The sequence below is a fragment of the Podarcis raffonei genome, chromosome 7 (genome assembly GCF_027172205.1).
Source record: "Podarcis raffonei isolate rPodRaf1 chromosome 7, rPodRaf1.pri, whole genome shotgun sequence".
In the NCBI taxonomy this organism is placed as follows: domain Eukaryota; kingdom Metazoa; phylum Chordata; class Lepidosauria; order Squamata; family Lacertidae; genus Podarcis; species Podarcis raffonei.
Genome location: NC_070608.1, coordinates 91,538,377 through 91,558,689, shown reverse-complemented (window position 1 = coordinate 91,558,689; position 20,313 = coordinate 91,538,377). Strand labels below are relative to the sequence as shown.

At 45.1% G+C, this 20,313-nt stretch overlaps 1 protein-coding gene across 6 annotated transcripts; it reads right to left on the bottom strand.

Moving 5' to 3' along the window:
* Positions 1–1,715: 1,715 nt before the first annotated feature.
* Positions 1,716–19,468, bottom strand: MTRF1 (mitochondrial translation release factor 1). 6 transcript variants are annotated; one of them, XM_053397546.1, is made up of 10 exons: positions 19,360–19,468; positions 17,094–17,529; positions 15,022–15,113; positions 14,195–14,276; positions 13,723–13,830; positions 9,758–9,930; positions 8,166–8,283; positions 6,805–6,941; positions 5,693–5,791; positions 1,716–2,014 (listed from the first exon to the last, which is right to left on the bottom strand). In XM_053397546.1, exons 2-10 carry the CDS (start codon positions 17,509–17,511, stop codon positions 1,892–1,894), a joined length of 1,350 nt encoding a protein of 449 aa, XP_053253521.1. In that variant the 5' UTR covers positions 17,512–17,529; positions 19,360–19,468; the 3' UTR covers positions 1,716–1,891. The 6 variants fall into 6 exon arrangements, with proteins under 6 accessions (XP_053253521.1, XP_053253522.1, XP_053253526.1 ...); XM_053397547.1 differs by having other exon boundaries at positions 19,356–19,439; XM_053397551.1 differs by having other exon boundaries at positions 17,094–17,525; positions 19,360–19,438.
* Positions 19,469–20,313: the final 845 nt, after the last annotated feature.

The following is a 20,313-nucleotide window of genomic DNA, read 5'->3' as shown; positions in this document are numbered from 1 at the left end:
CTTTTGAAGACTATCCAAATGGCTTTGGAGCCTTTGGTAACCACTATACACCCTCCTCTCCCCCCTTCACACGCAGGTACGAACAATCATGGCACAAACTTAACAAGACCAAACTGCTTCAGGATGCTCTAGAAAGGTCAGGAAGGAAAGACCTTGCAGACAAGCTTCGGTGTCTTCACTGGGGACACCAGAAACTGAGCAGGCGGGTGGAGTTACCGTCTGCTTTTCCCTTTCTCGTTACTGTGCACAAGACTATTAACAACAAAGAAGGGTTTATGAAAATTAACGAGCTTAGTCGCAAATACACCTAGGAGTGTTCAGCTCCACGACGGCAGAGCTAGGCTGAACTGTGACTCCTGCTGAAGTCAACAGCACAACATCTCTATGCTTTCACAAAATAAAGAATTTAGTACAGATTAGGTTTTAAGCAGCTTAGAAAATCTTAAAAAAATAAATCAGTTACTGTATTTACTTTTCTTTGGACTTTAACGTATGAATCTAGAATATCTGTAATGATTTCATGCTGCTTCATGACTGAGATTAGTTCTCCTAATTATATACTATTGTTGATAGTGTATTTGTGAGACTATCACTTTTTCCCACTTTTGAAATGTAAAATAATCATAATCATTTTGTGATTCTGAATCTTAAGACAATATAAATAAACCAGAAAAGGCCTAAAAGTTACAAGATGGAATAGATGTTAACTACTTTGGAAATGAGTTTTTGATCACCTGGATTTGACTTGTTTAAAAGACTCTTGTCACACAGACACGTGTGGTATGATGCAGACCTTTTTTAAAAAATGTTTTCATTAAAAGATTTTCCATGACTTACAAAAGTACCTTTAGTGTCTCTGTTTTCAAGTCACAGAGTCCTTCATATGGGTCCATTAGTGACCTATATGTTGTAAGCAATGTGGGGCTGAGTGGGAAAGAGAACTGGGAAGATAACAGAGAAAGAGAACGGGGGCAGTAAACTTTCATTCCTTATGAGGTATATGAGCGGTGCTTTTCCGTCAGCGTCACGTGGATGGCAGCCTTAGTTTTGCTGGCAGAGCAAGAGATCAGAGGGAATGCTTGGCTGCTGTTGATTGCTTGCAGTTGCAGTGCCACCAGCGGACTCTCAGTCCCGTAGTTTCTTAAAGTCCTCTCTCTCTGGGATGTAATTTCTTCATGGGCGGGGTCGGGTTGCTGTGTCTTGTGCTGGGGGGGGCATGTCAGGGAGAGTCTACCTGCCTCCACATGGAAGCTGGAGAAGAAGCTTGTGCCGGGACCCGGAGAGGTTGCCTTGCGTGGTGATCTCCCTGCTGCTTTCCTGGGGACGGTGTGGTTTTCTCTCCCTCTTTTTCATTCCAAGCGGCTGCTGCTCTGCGCTATCCTGCACATGGAGGGCCTGGGTTTTCTCAGGTGGTGCAGGAGTCTCCAGGAGAGCTCTCTTCAGTCCACCATGTTTCCTGGAAGTCATCAGTATGATGCCTACTTGACTGATTTCCCATTTTCTGCACACTACATGTTGCAGATTATATGGGCTAACACGCTAGCTCTTCCCTGGAAGCTGTGTCTCAACAGCTTGAAAACTGAGTTGCGTCTTCCATGGATAAGTGTGTGTGTTTGCCAGTCTGATTAGTCAAGGTGCACCCATCCCTTTAAAAATTTTATTTGTATGATTTGTCAGAGCAACTATGGAGCCTGAAATAAAGCACCAGACAAACCTTTGTCTCTGCATGAAGTTCTACATGCTTTTATATGCCATTTGTTTAGGTCACAGCCATAAAGTCAGCGACAGTGATAATGAAATATTAAAATGCAGAAGAGCACTCATACTTCTGTGAGGTTTGTTACATTTTGCAAGCCAATTAAAAGCATTTGCATCCATTACACTTTTCAAGTCAGGAGTCTGCTTGCAGAGATTTTAAATTGTTTTCCAAATGTTCCATCAGAGATTCCATCTCTGCAGCCTCTAAGAGTTTGCTGATTAGTTCATCCAGGAGCTTCTTCCCACTTAAGAATTCCTATTAAAAGATGGGGGGAAATAAAACACGTTACTGTGGACTGAAAGGATCAACATGAGTTTGGATTACATCAGTAAGCAGCATATGGACATGTATAATGTTCATGGTCTACTTGTGAAGTTGCTTTCGGCCACATTAATTATAACACCCCTTCTATGTCAGATTCAAGTTCTCCTTTGCCTACAAAGCTGTAGCCAAAAATGGCACCACTAACATACATGAGAGAAGTTACCAACAGATTTATGAGAACCTGAAATCTGCAGATTCTGAAAAATTCTTGTGAAAAAATCCCTGAGAGGAAACCACAAAAACCGCTCCGTAAGGACTTGGGTGGCATGGGACACTGGATGAAAAAGAAGAGAAAAAGCTGGCAACTGAGTGTGAGGGAGAATGGGATGGAGCAGCAGGAAGAGGAGGAAGGAAGAAGAACACAGATATAAAAAGATAGAAATAAGCATCTCATTGTCTGTATAATTCATTTCCTGGCTCACTATTTTAAAGCTGTTTTAAAATGTACCCAGGGACAGAAGAGACAGCTGTCCACAAACATCAATAGAATAAACAAAAGATTTTAGGCATAAGACACATACTCCAAAGATCCCCAAATGAAGAAAAGCCAAAGCCACAGGCCCCTGAAGACAAAGCATGCTCAGCAGGTATGGAATTGCAGCATCATAGAACAGTAGAGTTGGAAGGGGTCCCAGGGTCCTCTAGTCCAGCCCCCTGACTGGGGGCCATCCCAGCTCTGCTTAAAAACCTCCAAGGAATGGTATCGGAAGAAATTAAAATTGAGAAAGGAATCAGGCAAGGGTGCCCACTTTCCCCTCTATTATTTATTGTGGTCCTGGAGGTCCTGGAGGCTGAACAGTTTGGGAAAAGAAGAGAAAGTCAAGGGGATCGTAGTGGGTTTGAAACAATATAAACTAAAAGCCTTTGCTGATGATTTGGTTCTAACTTTACAGGATCCAGAGACCAGTGCAGTAAAAGCACTGGAGATGATACAGGAGTATGGGCAGCTGGCTGGTTTTAAATTAAACAAGAACAAAACCAAAGTACCGTATTTTTCGCCCTATAGGACACACTTTTTCCCCTCCAAAAATGAAGGGGAAATGTGTGTGCGTCCTATGGGGCGAATGCAGGCTTTCGCTGAAGCCTGGAGAGCGAGAGGGGTCGGTGCGCACCAACCCCTCTCGCTCTCCAGGCTTCAGGCTGCTCTCCGCAAGCCTTGGGAGCTCCGCGGGAGTTCCCGTTGGGCTCCCAAGGCTTGTGGATAGCAGCCTGCATCCCGAAGTCCGGGATGCGCTGCACAGCGCGCCCCGGGCTTTGTGCAGATATCGGGCAGCCCCACAAGCTCGGGGGACAGCGGGGAGGCGCAGCGCCACTATCCCGCTGTTCCCCGACCTGGTTTTGAGGGGGAAATAAGGGGGGGGGATTCCCCCCCAAAAAACCAAGGTGCGCCCTATGGGCCGGTGCGCCCTATGGGGCGAAAAATACGGTAATCGATAAAAACTTAGATAAAGATGAAAGAAAAACCCTTATAGAAAAAACAGGCCTAGCACTTATGAAGAAGGTTAAATACTTGGGTGTGAATTTAACAGCTAAGAATTTGAATTTGTATAAAGATAATTATGAGAAAGTATAGAATGAAATAAAAAGAGATTTAGAGATTTGATCAAACTTAAAATTTTCACTTATGGGACGAATATCGGTGGTTAAGATGAATGTATTGCCGAAAATGCTGTTTCTATTTCAAACTTTACCTATTATTGATAATGTCAAATGCTTTAAAGAATGGCAGAAGGCCCTGTCCAAATTTATCTGGCAAGGGAAAAAACCGAGAATTAAGTATAAATTACTTACAGCTTCGAAAGAAAGAGGAGGCTTTTCCCTACCTGATTTAAAGATATATTTTGAGGCTGCGGCCTTCTGCTGGATTAAAGATTGGATCAATTTAGAAAATGAGGACATTTTGGACCTAGAAGGATTGGATAATAGGTTTGGCTGGCATGCATATCTTTGGTATGACAAAATAAAGGCCCATAGTGGCTTTAAGAATCATATAATTAGGAAAGCACTTTTAAATGTTTGGTCTAGATATCAGGATCTTTGGGTAAGAAAAACACCCAAATGGATTTCACCAATGGAAGCACAGGCACAAAAAAAGCTTAATATAAATGGTTGAGATACTCAGATTTATTGGTTGAAGACGTGGAGGGATTTAAGTTAAAATCATTTGAACAAATCAAAGACAAAGTAAATTGGCTTCAATATTACCAAATTAATGAATTATTTAAGATTGATAAGAAAAAAGGTTTTGCAATTGAAAAAACCAAACTGGAAACAGAGTTGTTAGATACTAATGTTAAAAATTTGTCTAAAATGTATAGTTTGTTATTGGAGTAGCATACAAAAGATGAGCAAGTAAAATCGGTTATGATTGATTGGGCACAAGATGTGGGACATAATATAACGATGGAGGCCTGGGAGAGACTTTGGAAGAAAGGGGTTAAGTTTACTGCATGTACAATGTTAAAGGAAAATATTATGAAAATGATGTATAGATGGTACTTAACCCCTGTTAAACTGGTGAAGATCTACCACAATTGTGGTAATTTATGCTGGAAATGTAAAGAAAAGGAAGGTAGTTTCTATCATATGTGGTGGACTTGCTCTAAGGTAAAAGACTTCTGGGAAAAAAATTATAATGAATTTTTTAAAAAATGATGAAATATACATTTATGAAGAAACCAGAAGCCTTTCTCCTTGGAATAACAGGTTCTGAACTGCCCAAAAAAGATGTAAAATTATTTTTGTATGCCACAACTGCTGCACAGATTTTATTAGCCAAAAAATGGAAAACACAAGAAATACCAACGGTACAAGAATGGCAGATGAAGATGGTAGAGTTTATGGAGCTGGCTGACCTCACCGGGAGAATCCATGACCAGAAAGAAGAGGAACACCAAGAAGACTGGAAGAAATTTAAAGACTATTTGAATAAGTATTGTAATATTAAAGATATGTAACCACTTGAAAGAAACAATTAGGCCTAGGATTAAAATGGAATTAAATTTATAAATAAGAAAATGTATGATAAGGAAAGCTATGTAATATGATTAGGACTGTGATATGGTTTTTTGAAATTCTGATATTGGAAACTGCTACATATAATTACTAAGAAATTCAGATGGAAGAGATTCGAGGAAGTCAAATACTATGTTTATGAAGATGGATGGTACTTAATTTTAATTAATTAAGTGGTAATATGTTGTATGTATCTTTTTTCTTTTTTCTCTTTTTCTCCTATTTTTTGTTTGTTTTTATTATTGTTAATCTTTTCTTTTTTTACTATGTTTATCTACTGAAAATAATAAATATTATTTGGGGGGAAAAATTAAAAACCTCCAAGGAAGGGTCATCCACCACCTCCCCATGAAGGAATGCAATAGCTGGAGCCACGAACAGAAGCGCCCCCCCTCCCGCAACGGACTGTTGCACAGCCTCTTCTGAGTGCCACTGTAAAGGGGAAGAGCTGAAGCTGAATGGTGCAACATGCAAAAGTCCCAGTGAAAAGAGTATCGGGCAACAGGGTTTCCATGCACTGCTGCAGGGTCTTGCATTACTGGAGAAGATGGAGGCTCCAGGCCAACATAGGAGATCCCTTTAAGAGACAAATACCTTGATGTCACGGATTTCATAGGTAACCCTGTGGTCAGTGACTCGGTCTTGGTGGAAGTTATATGTGCGAATTCTCTCTGACTGGGCTCTTGTCCCCAACTGCAAAAGAACATTTTGTTTTGTTTCACAATTTAAAAAATATAATAATTAAAACATTTTTGCTATAGTCTCAATAGCTTGGCATTTATTATTATTGATCAATGTCTACACATTTTTCAACACTTGAGAATTTATTATGTTTAATTCAATTTATTAGTCACTTGCTACAAAAGGAGACTCCAAGCACAACATAAAATCAGAAAAAGAACAATACATTACAATAAAAGCCATAAAATAACCTATAAAGCTTATTAAAATATAGTACTTATTTTGTATGCAAAGTGTCAATTAAGAATGCAGGTCTTAAAATCTAATTTACTTTTGCATTGTAGCTTTACTGTTTTCAATCTAGGTGCTTTATAATAGATAATGTATTATAATAACCTTATGAGACGAGTTGTAATTATTGCAATTATACAAGTGCAAAATGCATTCAAAGTAGCTCAAAGGCCTTGATCCTTGGGCATCTGCAGCAAGAGGCAGCCACCCTGCCCAGGCCATAATCCCCCTAATCCTTGGTTTTCATTATTTTAAATAAAACTTTCTAGCACTTGTAGAACCAAAGCCATAAGGCAAAATATGCAGATATCTCATGTGTTTTGTGAGAAACTAATTTGGTCCTGCCTTCAGTCAATGTATGAAGTCATAGCAATGACTGAAACCCAGGGAGAGAAATCCATGTATTAGACCCCCAAAAAGAAGGCTGCGGGGGGGGGGGGCACCCATTGCCTAGATTACTGGTTTGCTCACATATTGCATGCCAACCTTTCCTGGTGAAGTGAATGCTGTCCCACAGAAATCAATTCAGGTATCCTGGATTTTTATTTAAATGTGATTGTCACCCATTACTAAACACTGACGAGCTTCAGACCTGCTTTGTGGTGATGTCAGAGGCTGAATCCAAAACCTCCTGCCTACAAACCCCCTGCTTACGGAGTGAGGCCAATTGCAGAGCTCCCCCCCCCCTTTCCACACAGGGAGCACCTAAGGGAAGCAGTGGCCCATCTTCTCACCTGCAGTTTCCTGGCGCTCTGCCTCTGCCTCAGCTCTCTCTCTATGGTCTGCTGGTACAGCTTGTCTCTCAAGGTCCGCAGAGCAGTTTCTCTATTCACTTGCTGAGATCGCTCTTCTTGGCACTCAGTGGTTAACCCTTCAGAATTTTTAGAAAGCTTTCATCAGATAATCCCTGCCTGCATAAGTTTTGGAAATAAGTGACCATGTCTTGCAAATTATTCATGCTAAGCTGACCAAGCAGGGCTACTGCTCCCATTTGGTAAAATGGAAAATCCTGTGCTCCAAGAAACAAAAATGTACACAGACGCTATGAAGTTTAAGTTCCCATCTATAAACTTCTTATTTTATGTATTTTAAAACTGTTTTTCTGGCATAATCACAAAAAATATTATCCATGAAAAATTATTTCCAGAAAAACAGAATCAAAGAATCACAGAATTGTAGAGTTGGACGGGACCCAATCCCTTCTAGTCCCACCCCCTGCAAAGCAGGAATCCCAGCTAAAGCATCCATGAGAGATGGCCATCTGACATCCACTTAAAAACCTCCGAGGAAGGAGAGTCCCCTACCTCCCGAGGGAGACAGTTCCACTGTCAAACAGCTCTTACTGTCAGAAAGTTCTTCCTGATGTTTAGTCAGAATCTCCTTTCTTGTAATTGACTATATATTTACATTATAACAAACAATACATCTAGACAGATCCTTATGCCTTGGTCAATTTTCTCAGGAAGAGAGTCTGAGGAAAGGAGGGAAATAGTGTTGAAGAATCTCCAGCTGGCAGCTTGTTCTGGGCCCTGGAGGTGTTCCACTTTGGCCTATGAGGTTGTTCCCCCCAAACCACAGCACACCAGATGTCGTATGTGACATCATGCAAGGGCAGGGGGAGATGCGGCTGGTGGTGCACCGCCTTAAAGTGCGCCTCCCACTGTACCTGGGCAAGAGAGGCTCGGGCAGCGGCAACAAGGATAGGGATGATCCTTCAGACATTGTATAAGGAGATTTTCAAAAAAGCTTTTGATACAGTCCCTCCCTCAGCAAAAAAACTTAGCAGTCACAGGATAAAGGAACAGGCCCTCTTATGGATCTGTAACTGGTGAAAGAACAGGAAGCAGAGAATACAAATAGATTATAAATAGATGGTGGTGATGATGATTTTATTTGTACCCTGCCCATCTGGCTGGTTGCCCCACCCACTCCTCTAAGGAGCACTGTCCCCCAGGAATCTGCATCAGTCCTCTTTTTTAGCATAGCCACAGAAGACAGCCTGCGTATCACAAATTGAATACTGGTTCCTATATATTTGATGTGCATGTTTCTGTGAAAAGGGGAGCAAAGATAAAACAAACTATACAAGCGTTACCTGTGGGAATGTGTACAATTCTAACAGCACTGTCTGTTGTATTGACATGCTGACCTCCTGCCCCTTTGGCTCGAAATGTATCTATACGCAAATCTCTTGGGTCTATTTTAACTGTCACCTTGAGAGAGAGAGAGAGAGAGAGAGAGAGAGAGAGAGAGAGAGAACATTTTACTATCTTACACGGAATTTTATGGGGAAAGCCTGTGTCCATCCCCCAAAGGTGTTTTTTTGTGTGTGTGTGTGTGTGTGTGTGTGTGTGTGTGTGAAAAACCCTTCACCCTATTCAGAGAATCAGAAGAACTGCCAAAGAAGCCATGCTGGGGCTGCATGCATTTTTTAAAAAATCCCTTTTTTGTTTTTGTTTGGTATGGTTATGTTTGGTTGAGGAGAAGTATCTTCTTCATCAGGGAGGGGAAGCTGTGGCTTGTGAGTTAAACCTGACTGGCCAGACCTCTCCATTTTGCCTGCCAGGCCGTCTGGAGGAAGCCATGCCCAACCACCCTTTAAGGAGCTTAAAGGGATCGGCCAATTTTGTTCCTTCAACGGAGCAAGGCTTGAGTGCACCATTTTCCTTTGCTGGAGAAGATAGGAGACTGCCCCCCACTCACCAGTGCTGCTCTTTAATGCAGCCGCCCCCTGACCCTGTCAGCCTCCAAAATGGGAAGCTGGGAGAAGCCACACAGAGCAGTTGCAGAACTCAGCTTAGCCGCACGTCCCTGTTCCTTTCTGGGGACAGCACACACTGTCAAAGCAAGCAGCGCCTCTCCTCCACCCCACAAGCATGGATGTCCATGGTGAAGCTTTGACTTCTGGGTCACCCTCCCTAATGTTTGGGAAAGGGGATGCTAGCCTTGGCTGAGAGTGCTTTCAAAGTAGCACCTGGAGAGAGGAGTCGTAGCACACTCTGTGCTGCTCTTTGAAGCAGCCCCACAGTGCTCAGCCCTAGGCAGCACGGACCTCCTCCCACATCAGCTAAGGGGAATTTCCTGCAGGAACTGAACTTGTTCAATTGGGCTGGATTCCCAAATGCACGGCTAAAACGGAGATAAAAACCATTTTTAACAGCATGGTCCTGCCTGCATGGTGCTTTGCAGTCCTGGCTTCGGGATGCCACTTGATTGACAGGTGGGCCTTTGGGAGCTCTTTTCAATCTCTTTTTGAATTAACTGCCCTGAACAATTTCGTATAATCAGCAAACTTGGTCACCTCACTGCTCGCTCCTAACTCCAGTTCAACCAGTGCGGCCAATGGCCAGGGACAATGGGAGCTGCGGTACCCCACACCCCTCTGGTTATCCCTTGTGCCTAAGAGAAATGGGAGTAAAGCAAGCTGGCCTGGCCCATGGAGACTGGTGGGATGCAGCTTGCCCAGAGCTCAGCTTTTCTTCCCTGTGCAGAGTTGAAGTAGCACCAGAAACCTACTAAAAAGACAGACACATGCACAACAGGCCCATCTCATGAGGCAGTTATGGGCACGGCTATTTCCCCCGGAACATCACATAAGGTGGTGTTGTGGTCAAGTTAACAAACATTCTACTTAGAAACTAGCATTTATGGAGTTACACAGCAAGAGACACCGACTGAAATGAATACCTCATCTGGCTGAGGGAGGACAATCACGGACATGGTGCCAGTATGGATCCGCTGCATTCTGGAAGATAATCCTGTTTCAGGGATTCGCTGTACTCTGTGAGTCCCTCCTTCATATTTCAAACGCCTGTAGACGTCGTCTCCCAAAATACGAGCAGCAGCATGGTGTAGCCCACCTTTAAATACACATTACAGGTTGGGGAAAGGGGTGAAGGCAATCTTTTAAGTTATCTATGCGACTAGTATATGTTATCTATGCGACTAGTATGCTTCCCTAGCATGGAAGACGAAGAGCAGACTCCATTTGAGGATCTCTCCCTCATTACAGTCGATCAGGTATATGAAGACGAGCAGCAAAGTCAGTCCTCAGGGAATGTGCAGGCGACCTTGGAATGGACAGCTCACGGAAGAACCCCGACCAGACCTAAGAGGAGGCATGTAGTGGTGATAGGGGATTCCCTACTGAGGAGAACAGAAGCAGTGATCTGTGGGCCTGACAAGATGTCTCGGGAAGTGTGCTGTCTCCCCGGGGCTAAGATCCAAGATGTAACTGAACGACTGCAAGGAATCATAAAACCCACTGACAAATACCCCTTCCTCTTGGTTCATGTGGGAACCAATGACACTGCAAGCAATAGCCTCCAGAGGATCAAAAGAGACTACGAGGCTCTGGGCAGGACATTGAAGCAATTAAATGCACAAATTGTCATCTCATCTGTCCTCCCAGTTGAACGACGTGGCCCAGGGAGAGAGGGAAAAATAGTGGAAGTGAACAACTGGCTTCGCAAATGGTGTAAACAGGAACGGTTTGGATTCTTAGATCACGGACTGCAGTTTCTTGAAGATGGACTTCTGACAAGCGATGGGCTGCACCTCACAACGGTTGGGAGGAATGTTTTTGCCAAAAATCTCAGAAACCTTATCAGGAGGGCTTTAAACTGACTAATGTGGGGGAGGGAGACAGTGCTCCTGAAGGTAGGAGTCTATCAATTGATGAAGATGATCATCCAAATGTCATAGACCAAATGGAGCAAACAGCACACAGACCTAGTGGTGGGAGGAACAAAATCCTTAAATAAGAGACACGGGGGAATGATTAATGGACTTCAATGTCTGTACACTAATGCGCAAAGCATGGGAAATAAACAAGATGAGCTTGAGCTCTTGGTACAGCAAACTAAATATGACATAATAGGCATCACTGAAACCTGGTGGGATAAGTCCCACGATTGGAATGTAATAATGGAGGGATACAATCTATTTCAGAGAAACAGACCAGACAAGAAAGGAGGAGGAGTGGCGTTATATGTCAGGGATGTGTATACCTGTGATGAGATCCAAGATTTAGAACCTCAAAGCCAAAGTGAGAGCATTTGGGTCAAAATTAAGGGAGAGAAGAATAACAGTGACCTCATTGTGGGAGTTTACTATAGATCCCCAAGCCAAACGGAGGACATAGATGATGCCTTCCTGGAACAGATGGCCAAGCATGCAAAAGGAAGGGAGATAGTAGTAATGGGGGACTTCAATTACCCGGATATTTGCTGGATGTCAAACTCAGCCAAGAGCATAAGGTCAAACAGATTCCTCACTGGCCTTGCAGACAACTTCATTGTCCAGAAAGTGGGAGAAGCAACAAGAGGAACAGCCATTTTAGATCTGGTCCTAACCAATGTTGATGACCTGGTTAGTGGGGTAGAAGTGGAAGGATCATTAGGCGCGAGTGATCATGCTCTTCTGAAGTTTACTATACAGCGGAAAGGAGCAGCCAAGCATACTAGGACTCAATTTCTCGACTTTAAGAAAGCCGACTTCATAAAACTTAGGGAAGTGCTGGGTCAGATCCCATGGACAGTAATACTAAAAGGAAAGGGAGTTCATGATGGCTGGGAGTTTATTAAGAGGGAGATAGTAAAAGCACAACTTCAGGCAATACCAATGAGACGGAAACATGGAAGGTGCCTAAAGAAGCCAGGGTGGCTATCTAAAGAACTTTTAACTGAGTTAAGATTAAAAAAGGATGTGTACAAAAAATGGAAAAGGGGGGAAACCACCAAAGAGGAATTCAAACAAATAGCCAGCACGTGTAGACACAAAGTCAGAAAAGCTAAAGCACAGAATGAACTCAGGCTTGCTAGAGAGGTTAAAAGCAACAAAAAAGGCTTTTATGGGTATGTTCGTAGCAAAAGGAAGAACAAAGAAGCAGCGGGGTCACTCAGAGGAGAAGATGGTGAAATGCAAACAGGGGACACAGAAAGGGCTGAACTCCTCAATGCCTTCTTTGCCTCAGTCTTCTCCGATAAAGAAAACAATGCCCAACCTGAAGAATTTGGAGCAAATGATTCAGCAGAGGAAACACAGCCCAGAATAACTAAGGAGATAGTACAAGTATACTTGGCTAGTTTAGATGTATTCAAGTCTCCAGGGCCAGATGAACTGCATCCAAGAGTATTAAAAGAACTGGCAGATGTGATCTCAGAACCACTGGCAGTCATCTTTGAGAATTCCTGGAAAACAGGCGAAGTCCCGGCAGACTGGAGGAGGGCAAATGTTGTCCCTATTTTCAAAAAGGGGAAAAGAGAGGACCCAAATAATTACCGCCCAGTCAGTCTGACATCAATACCAGGGAAGATTCTGGAGCAGATCATTAAGCAAACAGTCTGTGAGCACCTAGAAAGGAATGCTGTGATCACCAATAGTCAGCATGGATTTCTGAAAAATAAGTCATGTCAGACTAACCTGATCTCGTTTTTTGACAGAATTACAACCCTGGTAGATGAAGGGAATGCAGTGGATGTAGCCTACCTTGATTTCAGCAAGGCATTTGACAAGGTGCCCCATGATATTCTTGTAAAGAAGCTGGTAAAATGTGGACTTGACTATGCTACCACTCAGTGGATTTGTAACTGGCTGACTGACCGAACCCAAAGGGTGCTCATCAATGGTTCCTCTTCATCCTGGAGAAGAGTGACTAGTGGGGTGCCACAGGGTTCTGTCTTGGGCCCGGTCTTATTCAACATCTTTATCAACGACTTGGATGATGGACTCAAGGGCATCCTGATCAAATTTGCAGATGACACCAAACTGGGAGGGGTGGCTAACACCCCAGAGGACAGGATCACACTTCAAAACGACCTTGACAGATTAGAGAACTGGGCCAAAACAAACAAGATGAATTTTAACAGGGAGAAATGTAAAGTATTGCACTTGGGCAAAAAAAATGAGAGGCACAAATACAAGATGGGTGACACCTGGCTTGAGAGCACTACATGTGAAAAGGATCTAGGAGTCTTGGTTGACCACAAACTTGACATGAGCCAACAGTGTGACGCGGCAGCTAAAAAAGCCAATGCAATTCTGGGCTGCATCAATAGGAGTATAGCATCTAGATCAAGGGAAGTAATAGTGCCACTGTATTCCGCTCTGGTCAGACCTCACCTGGAGTACTGTGTCCAGTTCTGGGCACCACAGTTCAAGAAGGACACTGACAAACTGGAACGTGTCCAGAGGAGGGCAACAAAATGGTCAAAGGCCTGGAAACGATGCCTTATGAGGCACGGCTAAGGGAGCTGGGCATGTTTAGCCTGGAGAAGAGGAGGTTAAGGGGTGATATGATAGCCATGTTCAAATATATAAAAGGATGTCACATAGAGGAGGGAGAAAGGTTGTTTTCTGCTGCTCCAGAGAAACGGACACGGAGCAATGGATCCAAACTACAAGAAAGAAGATTCCACCTAAACATTAGGAAGAACTTCCTGACAGTAAGAGCTGTTTGACAGTGGAATTTGCTGCCAAGGAGTGTGGTGGAGTCTCCTTCTTTGGAGGTCTTTAAGCAGAGGCTTGACAACCATATGTCAGGAGTGCTCTGATGGTGTTTCCTGCTTGGCAGGGGGTTGGACTCGATGGCCCTTGTGGTCTCTTCCAACTCTATGATTCTATGATTCTAGTATAACAGGCTACAGCCATACCGTAATCCGCTGGAGTGTAGTTCACAGTCTCAAAGGTCCAGCATTTGTAATCAGCGTAATTCCGGTACATGTCAAATACCTCTTTGGTAAATTGCTGACAAATGTCACCTGAAATGCAAGAGTTTTCTCTGAATGCTACTGAAATGTCAATATGAGCAGTGCTGTGCAGAATGCTGTCACCATAAGGAGATGAGGGGGCTCAGGGCCACCTAGCCCAGCTCCCTGGTCTCACAGGGGCCAACTTGTGGGACACCTGCAAGCAGGACTGGAGCCCAAGAGCAGCCCTCTCCCCTCCTGTCATTTCCAGCAACAGGTATTCTGAAGCACTGCCTCTGACTGTGGATCATCACCACCACCACTAATAATTTAGCTTCGTTAAATCAATATCTAATTTCTAACACAAAACAACTGACAAAAACGGAAAGCCCCTTAACTAGGAGGAGGGTGGTTTTTATGTGGCGACTTTGCTGACCTCCAGTTGTCCTGCCAGATGTTACTTCTAACAATACACCACTGTCATCATATTTTTCTCTTGGTATCAAGATCTGGAAAATCTGAAAAATAAAATAGGTTTTTAATTCACAAGTACAAAGTGGAAAATATTATCAATGCTGATAATAGTTAGAAAGCAAAGACAAAACACACATTTTTTGTGTGGGTGGGGTTGATATTCAGGAGCGAGTTCACGCTAATGTTTTATGTACAGGAACACATAACCTACTTTTTCATTCACAGTATCATAATGTGAATCAGAAGTTTATGTGTAGGTATACTTTCTCACAAACTAGGAAGCTTTGTGAAAATATTCATAACACAGGCTACCACAGTACTACACTGCAGATTCAAATGCTTTTTGCTTCTGATTCTGAAGAGTATCCAGTGTGAGAGGCCAACACCTCTCTGTATCCTACAGAGAACCTGTCTCCCCTAAGAAGCCCCCCTCAGAGGCTGGATGGCTCCAGCCCCAGCCCAGGCCATAGCTGCCCCCTCCCCACCTCTCCCTCCCATAGTTAAGCCCAGCACCTGCACAATCAGAAATTGATCCTTGTGAGCACAGCAGCAGCAGCAGCAGCCCGCTATGGAAGGGCTTGTGGGGGGCGGGGACAGTTTCAGCACCGCTTTTCCCTAGAGAAAAACTCCAGGCTGCTGGCCACATTGAGAGATAAATGGGAAGATACAACCTTGTTTTTCCTACACAAGAGTCTAGTGCACACTATTCTCCATACGTATCAAATCAATCAATCAAATCAATCAAACTGATTGCTGGATCAGGAAATCCATCCATGGTCCCCTGCTCACCTTTCGACACAGAGCGCTGATCTTCTGGTCAATAATCTCCTTTTCCTCTAGAGCAAGTTCTAGTAGTGGTTTCTCTTCTGGCCTGTTTAGCTCTAGGGATAAGTGGTTGAAGAAGTAAACATTCAGTAATCTTGTTAAAACAAACAGTTTGGGTGCATCTGCCTCATTTAATTTTATTTCACTTTTGTCCTTTGTTGTTCTGCGAACCATCTTGACATAGTTCCTGTAGACATGTGCTACATTCTTCCATCAAGGTCCAGCCTGGACTTAGATGGCAAATTTGCATCCATGCTCATCTAAAGACATTTGAGGCAGTGTGCCATGAAGGACACAGGGAAAACCTTGAAATGGAATTATGTACCGTATTTTTCGCTCTATAGGATGCACTTTTTCCCTCCTAAAAAGCAAGGGAAAATGTGTGTGCATCCTATGGAGCGAATGCAGGGGGGAGGCAGGTGGGAAAAGCCCCCAAGAGCCGCACACACGCTCCGTGCGCTCTTGCGGGCTTTTCCCCAGGAGGGAGAAGGGACTGACTGGCTGTATCAGTCCCTTCTCCCATCTCTTGGAAAAGCCCACAGGAGCCACGCACCCTTTAAAGAGTGTGCGGCTTCTGTGGGCTTTTGCGAGAGGTGAGGGAATTCCCCCACCTCCCAGAAAAGCCAGGAAAAGCTGTGCAGCCCTTTTAAATAGCGCGCGGCTTCTGCCGGTTTTGCGGAAGGTGGGGGAATCCCACCTCCCAGAAAAGCCAGGAGAAGCTGCGCAGCCCCTTTAAAGAGCGCACGGCTTCTGCAGGAGGTGGGAGAATTCCCCCACCTCCCGCAAAAGCAGGGAGAAGGTCTGGGAGAAGCGCACAGGCTGCACGCTTCTGTCCCCTTCTCCCCAAACTGGGCTTTTGCGGGAGGTGGGGGAATTCCCCCACCTCCCGCAAAAGCAGGAATAAGGTCTGGGAGAAGCGCACAGGCTGCCTGCAGCCTGTCCGCTGCTCCCAGAGCTGGGGGGGGGTCATATTTTTTTCCTTGATTTCCCCCTCTGAAAACTAGGTGCGCCCTATGGAGTGAAAAATACGGTAATATCAGAATTGTAAGAAAGCAGGGGTTTTGGCTTTTGCTAAAAATGAAATTGAAGGGGTGTGTAGGTCAATAGGAGAGAGGAGGAACTAAATGAAAATAGGCTCTTTCCTTCCCCATAAAAGATGGTGGTGAAAGCAGACAATATTATTGCCCTAGTCAAATATTTTATCACTGTTTGCTGGGGAAAGGGACAGCAGCTTTTCTGGGCAAGCTACATATCTTCATGTGGCTCTTCAAACTTTAGGATAGCATCCAGACTTTTTGGTCTCAATGAGCAGGGCAGGTAGTGGCAGCAGGAAGGAGATGAACAAACCTCCAGCCACCACCACTGCTCTACAACCTACTTCTGGGTTTGCAGCATTCGGGTTCCAAGTTGTTCGGGAACTAAGCTGTTCGAAAACCGAGGTACCACTGTACCATAGTTATGTTTGGATATCATCATGACAGATCCAAATAGTTACTAGATGGACAAGTAACTAAACAAGTGAGAAAAGTCAAACTATATTTTTTATTAGTTTACACAGATCCGATGAGCCAGTCGGTAACTCTTTCCCTTCCGAGTTGCTTCCTTCCTTGCTCCATGATTCCCTGCTTCTCTCTCTCTCCCTAAACCAGCCCTTTCTCTCTCTGAGGAGCCAGTCAGAGCACGCCGGGCTTCTCTCTCTCAATCCAGCGACTGTCTGGTCGATCGCAATCGATGTGTTGGACATGCCTGCTCTAGGGGATCCTTACTGAGAGATCTCTGTAAACACACTTAAAGAAGTACTTCCTGCAGTCCGTCCTCAGTGAATCCTGGTCCAAGCACACTGCTTTTAATGAAGCCATGAATTTGAGAAGAAAGTGGGAGAGACTTGGAATGGCTTGTAAAGCCAACAGGTGAGGAGAAAGCTACAGAGAGTTGGTGGATGTCAGGGTACAATTGCTCTATTAGATGAAATTTAAGCAAAAGGTCTTGAAGATGGCAGGGGGAGGTGAGCTAAGCAAAACAGCTGCATAACTTACTTGAACAAAGTATCTCCAAATCTTGAAGTTCTTTTTCTGCCTCTTGAATTTCTTTAAATGTCACAGCAAGCGGGAACAGTTCAGCATGTCTCTTGCTCAGAGCTCTTCTTCTGTGTTCTTTTACTGAGCTATCACTGAGCAATTTCTCCATTCTTTGGTATTCTTGGCTTAAAGTCTGTAAATACGTTTGCAGTGCTTCAAGGTTCCAGAGTGTTCCTGAGGTCTGGTGATATCTCCTTGGCCAGTTATTAAATGCTACAATAGGGGCAACTGTATTCCACAAATCCCAGCTGTGCTGAAAAGTATTCAGTTTTGTCCAACAAGTAGCTCTCTTACCAAGTAAAGGAAGATGACGCTGCTGGAGAGAGCACTGAACACGCAATGTTCTAAAAAAAGGAATTGTTTGGTGAGGTTTCATCTCAGGGTTCTAATCTTTCTGGAATGCAAAAAAAAAGAAAGAAAGAAAGAAAGAAAGAAAGAAAGAAAGAAAGAAAAAGACTAGTATTGCTTTCCACTGCTTCACTTATATCACCTTAACTAAGTGTCTGAACAACACAGGATCCACCTAACAAATGCCATCCACAGAAATCCTGCACCAGGGCCGTCATGTGTGCAGTGGTGCTTTCTTTGCCACTGAATTCAAGCCTATAACTCATACTATAATGCTGAATATCATTGACCACTATAGTAACCCCATGAGATAGGTTACTAATATTTCCATTACATAAATGTGGCATGTTGCCAAAACACAGCCTGAGAAAAAATGGTGGTTCAGTGAAAGTGTAGCCACTTTAATCAAAATAAATTATTGTTAAGGAAAAAATTATTAGTTTTCCATGTTTCTGGTATCATATCCTGTTCTGAGCATGAGCCAACAGGTTGTCTTAACATTAAAAGGTAAAAAAAGTAAAGGACCCCTGGGTGGTTAAGTCCAGTCAAAGGCGACAATGTGGTGTGGCGATCATCTCGCTTCAGTCCGAGGGAGCCACCGTTTGTCCACAGACAGCTTTCCGGGTCATGTGGCCAGCAGGACTAAACTGCTTCTGGTGCAACGGGACACCATGATGGAAACCAAAGCGCACGGAAATGCCGTTTACCTTCCTGTCGCAGCAGTACCTATTTATCTACTTGCACTGGTGTGCTTTTGAACTGCTAGGTTGGCAGGAGCTGGGAACATGACATACATAAGCTCGTAGGAAACTGCTCTGACAGGCATGGTTAGCAAATAAGAAACATTTTACATATCTCATGCTGTTGAGCAAAACGTTTAAGATTTAAACACCTTTCAAAGGCTGAGCAATACTGCTCCCTACAGTTCTGAATGATCCTATAATTTCAGGGAATACCCAAGTTTCCCAGTCAGTAATTTCACTAACTACTTCCAGCATGGTAGTTGCTTCTGCAAACCGTAAGACAGTCTCTTCTAAGTTTAATTATAATAAGACAGCTGACCATTGGTACGGACACAAATTCTAGTCTCCAATATCCTGTAAGTCTTTTAGCAAAGCGTCTGGCTCTGGCCCAAGCTGGCAGGTCACAAGTGATTAGTAGTAGTAGTAGTAGTAAAGGTAAAGGGACCCCTGACCATTAGGTCAGTCGCGGACGACTCTGGGGTTGCGGCGCTCATCTCACTTTATTGGCCGAGGGAGGCGGTGTACAGTTTCTGGGTCATGTGGCCAGCATGACTAAGCCGCTTCTGGTGAACCAGAGCAGCGCACGGAAATGCCATTTACCTTCCCGCCAGAGCGATAACCTATTTATCTACTTGCACTTTGACGTGCTTTCGAACTACTAGGTTGGCAGGAGCAGAGACCGAGCAATGGGAGCTCACCCCGTCATTGTGGGGATTCAAACCGCCGACCTTCCAATTGGCAAGTCCTAGGCTCTGTGGTTTAACCCACAGCGCCACCCGCGTCCTGAGTAGTAGTACTACTACTACTACTATACAAATACAACTACTACTACTATTATATTTTATATTCCTATTCCCTGGCTACTGTACTATATAGTAGTAGTAGTACAGTAGCCAGGGAATAGGAATGCAGGTCCGCCCTACCTAGAGCATCATCTTGTGGACAGGACGCTCTGTAAATCTGAGCAGGAATTCTAAGGCAGAGCTGCAGCTTCAGCCCGGGGCTCCCACATCGCAGCGGCAAGAGGAGCTGATGGGGAAATTAGGCAGCCATTTGTCAGGGGAACAAGGAACGGGGCAGAACGGCGCCTCCCAGAAGGCCAGGGCGACGCTTCCGGCGCACCTCTTACTTACCTCCGCTTCCCTGGCTCTGAGGTGGTCCGAGGGGGCAGCGCGGACCCCCTCGCCCGTCCCCGAGGCCCCTCGCCTCCTGCCGGGGCGGCCCTTCCTTCGCCTCGCGGGCCCAACGCGCGCGCCTCTTCTTCTCGGGCGCGGGAGGCCGGCGCAGCTCTTGGGGGGGGGCGAGTGCAGGATGAGGCGCTGAGGGAGGGACACCCCGCCCCGCGCGCGCCTTTCCGCTTCCGCGGCCTCCGCAGTCTCCGCCGCTGCTCCTCCGCCGCTCGCAGGCCGCAAGGGCGCTTCGGAGGGGGCGGGAGGAGCGGGCCGGCGAGGGAGCTGAGGGCCGCCTGCGCCCGCGGAGAGCAGCTTCTTCAAGGGGGGCGCCTGGGGGGCAGCCCCCTCGCCGCCTTCCTCTCTCCGTCCCCGCTCGGTCTTCCCCCCGCGCCCTGCGCTGCCAGGGGCCGATCATTGGGGCCTTTCGTTCCTGTCTTGAGCTCGCCTGCTGCCCTTCCTGCCGAGGCCTCATCCTGCTCGCTCCCCTTTCGCCCCTCGCCAGAGATCCCCGTCGGGTCCCAGCGACAAGGACGAAGCTGGGGGCGGCCCTTCTGCTCCAGCCCCCCAGCTGAGCCCCCAGGGGATCCGAGCACGGCTGCCTCCCGACGAGTAGAGAGCCCGGAGAGCCCTCTCCGCCCTCAATGGGTCCAGCCCTCTTCGAAAGCCACCCGAGTTATGGCCAACTCCGCAACCCCATGAACACCACGGGGTTTCATTTTCTAGAAGTAGGCATAGGGTTCTGCTGTACGGCTACAACCCCAGTAAGATGCATTATATTCAGCGGGGCTTGATGGATTGTTTATGTGTTTGTTTGTAAAGGGCTTCATAACGATGTGAAAAGTCGTGTGTATCCTTTCAAAAAGTTCACCAATTTCAGCTTTTTCCTAATAGTTCTGAAATCTTCTTTCCCCCTCC

Bases quoted from the DNA above. Each gene is read 5' to 3' on its own strand.
- MTRF1 (XM_053397546.1), bottom strand. From the start codon at position 17,511: ATGAAACCTCACCAAACAATTCCTTTTTTTAGAACATTGCGTGTTCAG. The intron at 14,277-15,021 runs GTGAGCAGGGGA...TTTATTTTTCAG, and splicing joins TCAGCGCTCTGTGTCGAAAG to ATTTTCCAGATCTTGATACC. The intron at 2,015-5,692 runs GTATTTGTCTCT...ATCTTTTAATAG, and splicing joins ATGAAATCCGTGACATCAAG to GAATTCTTAAGTGGGAAGAA.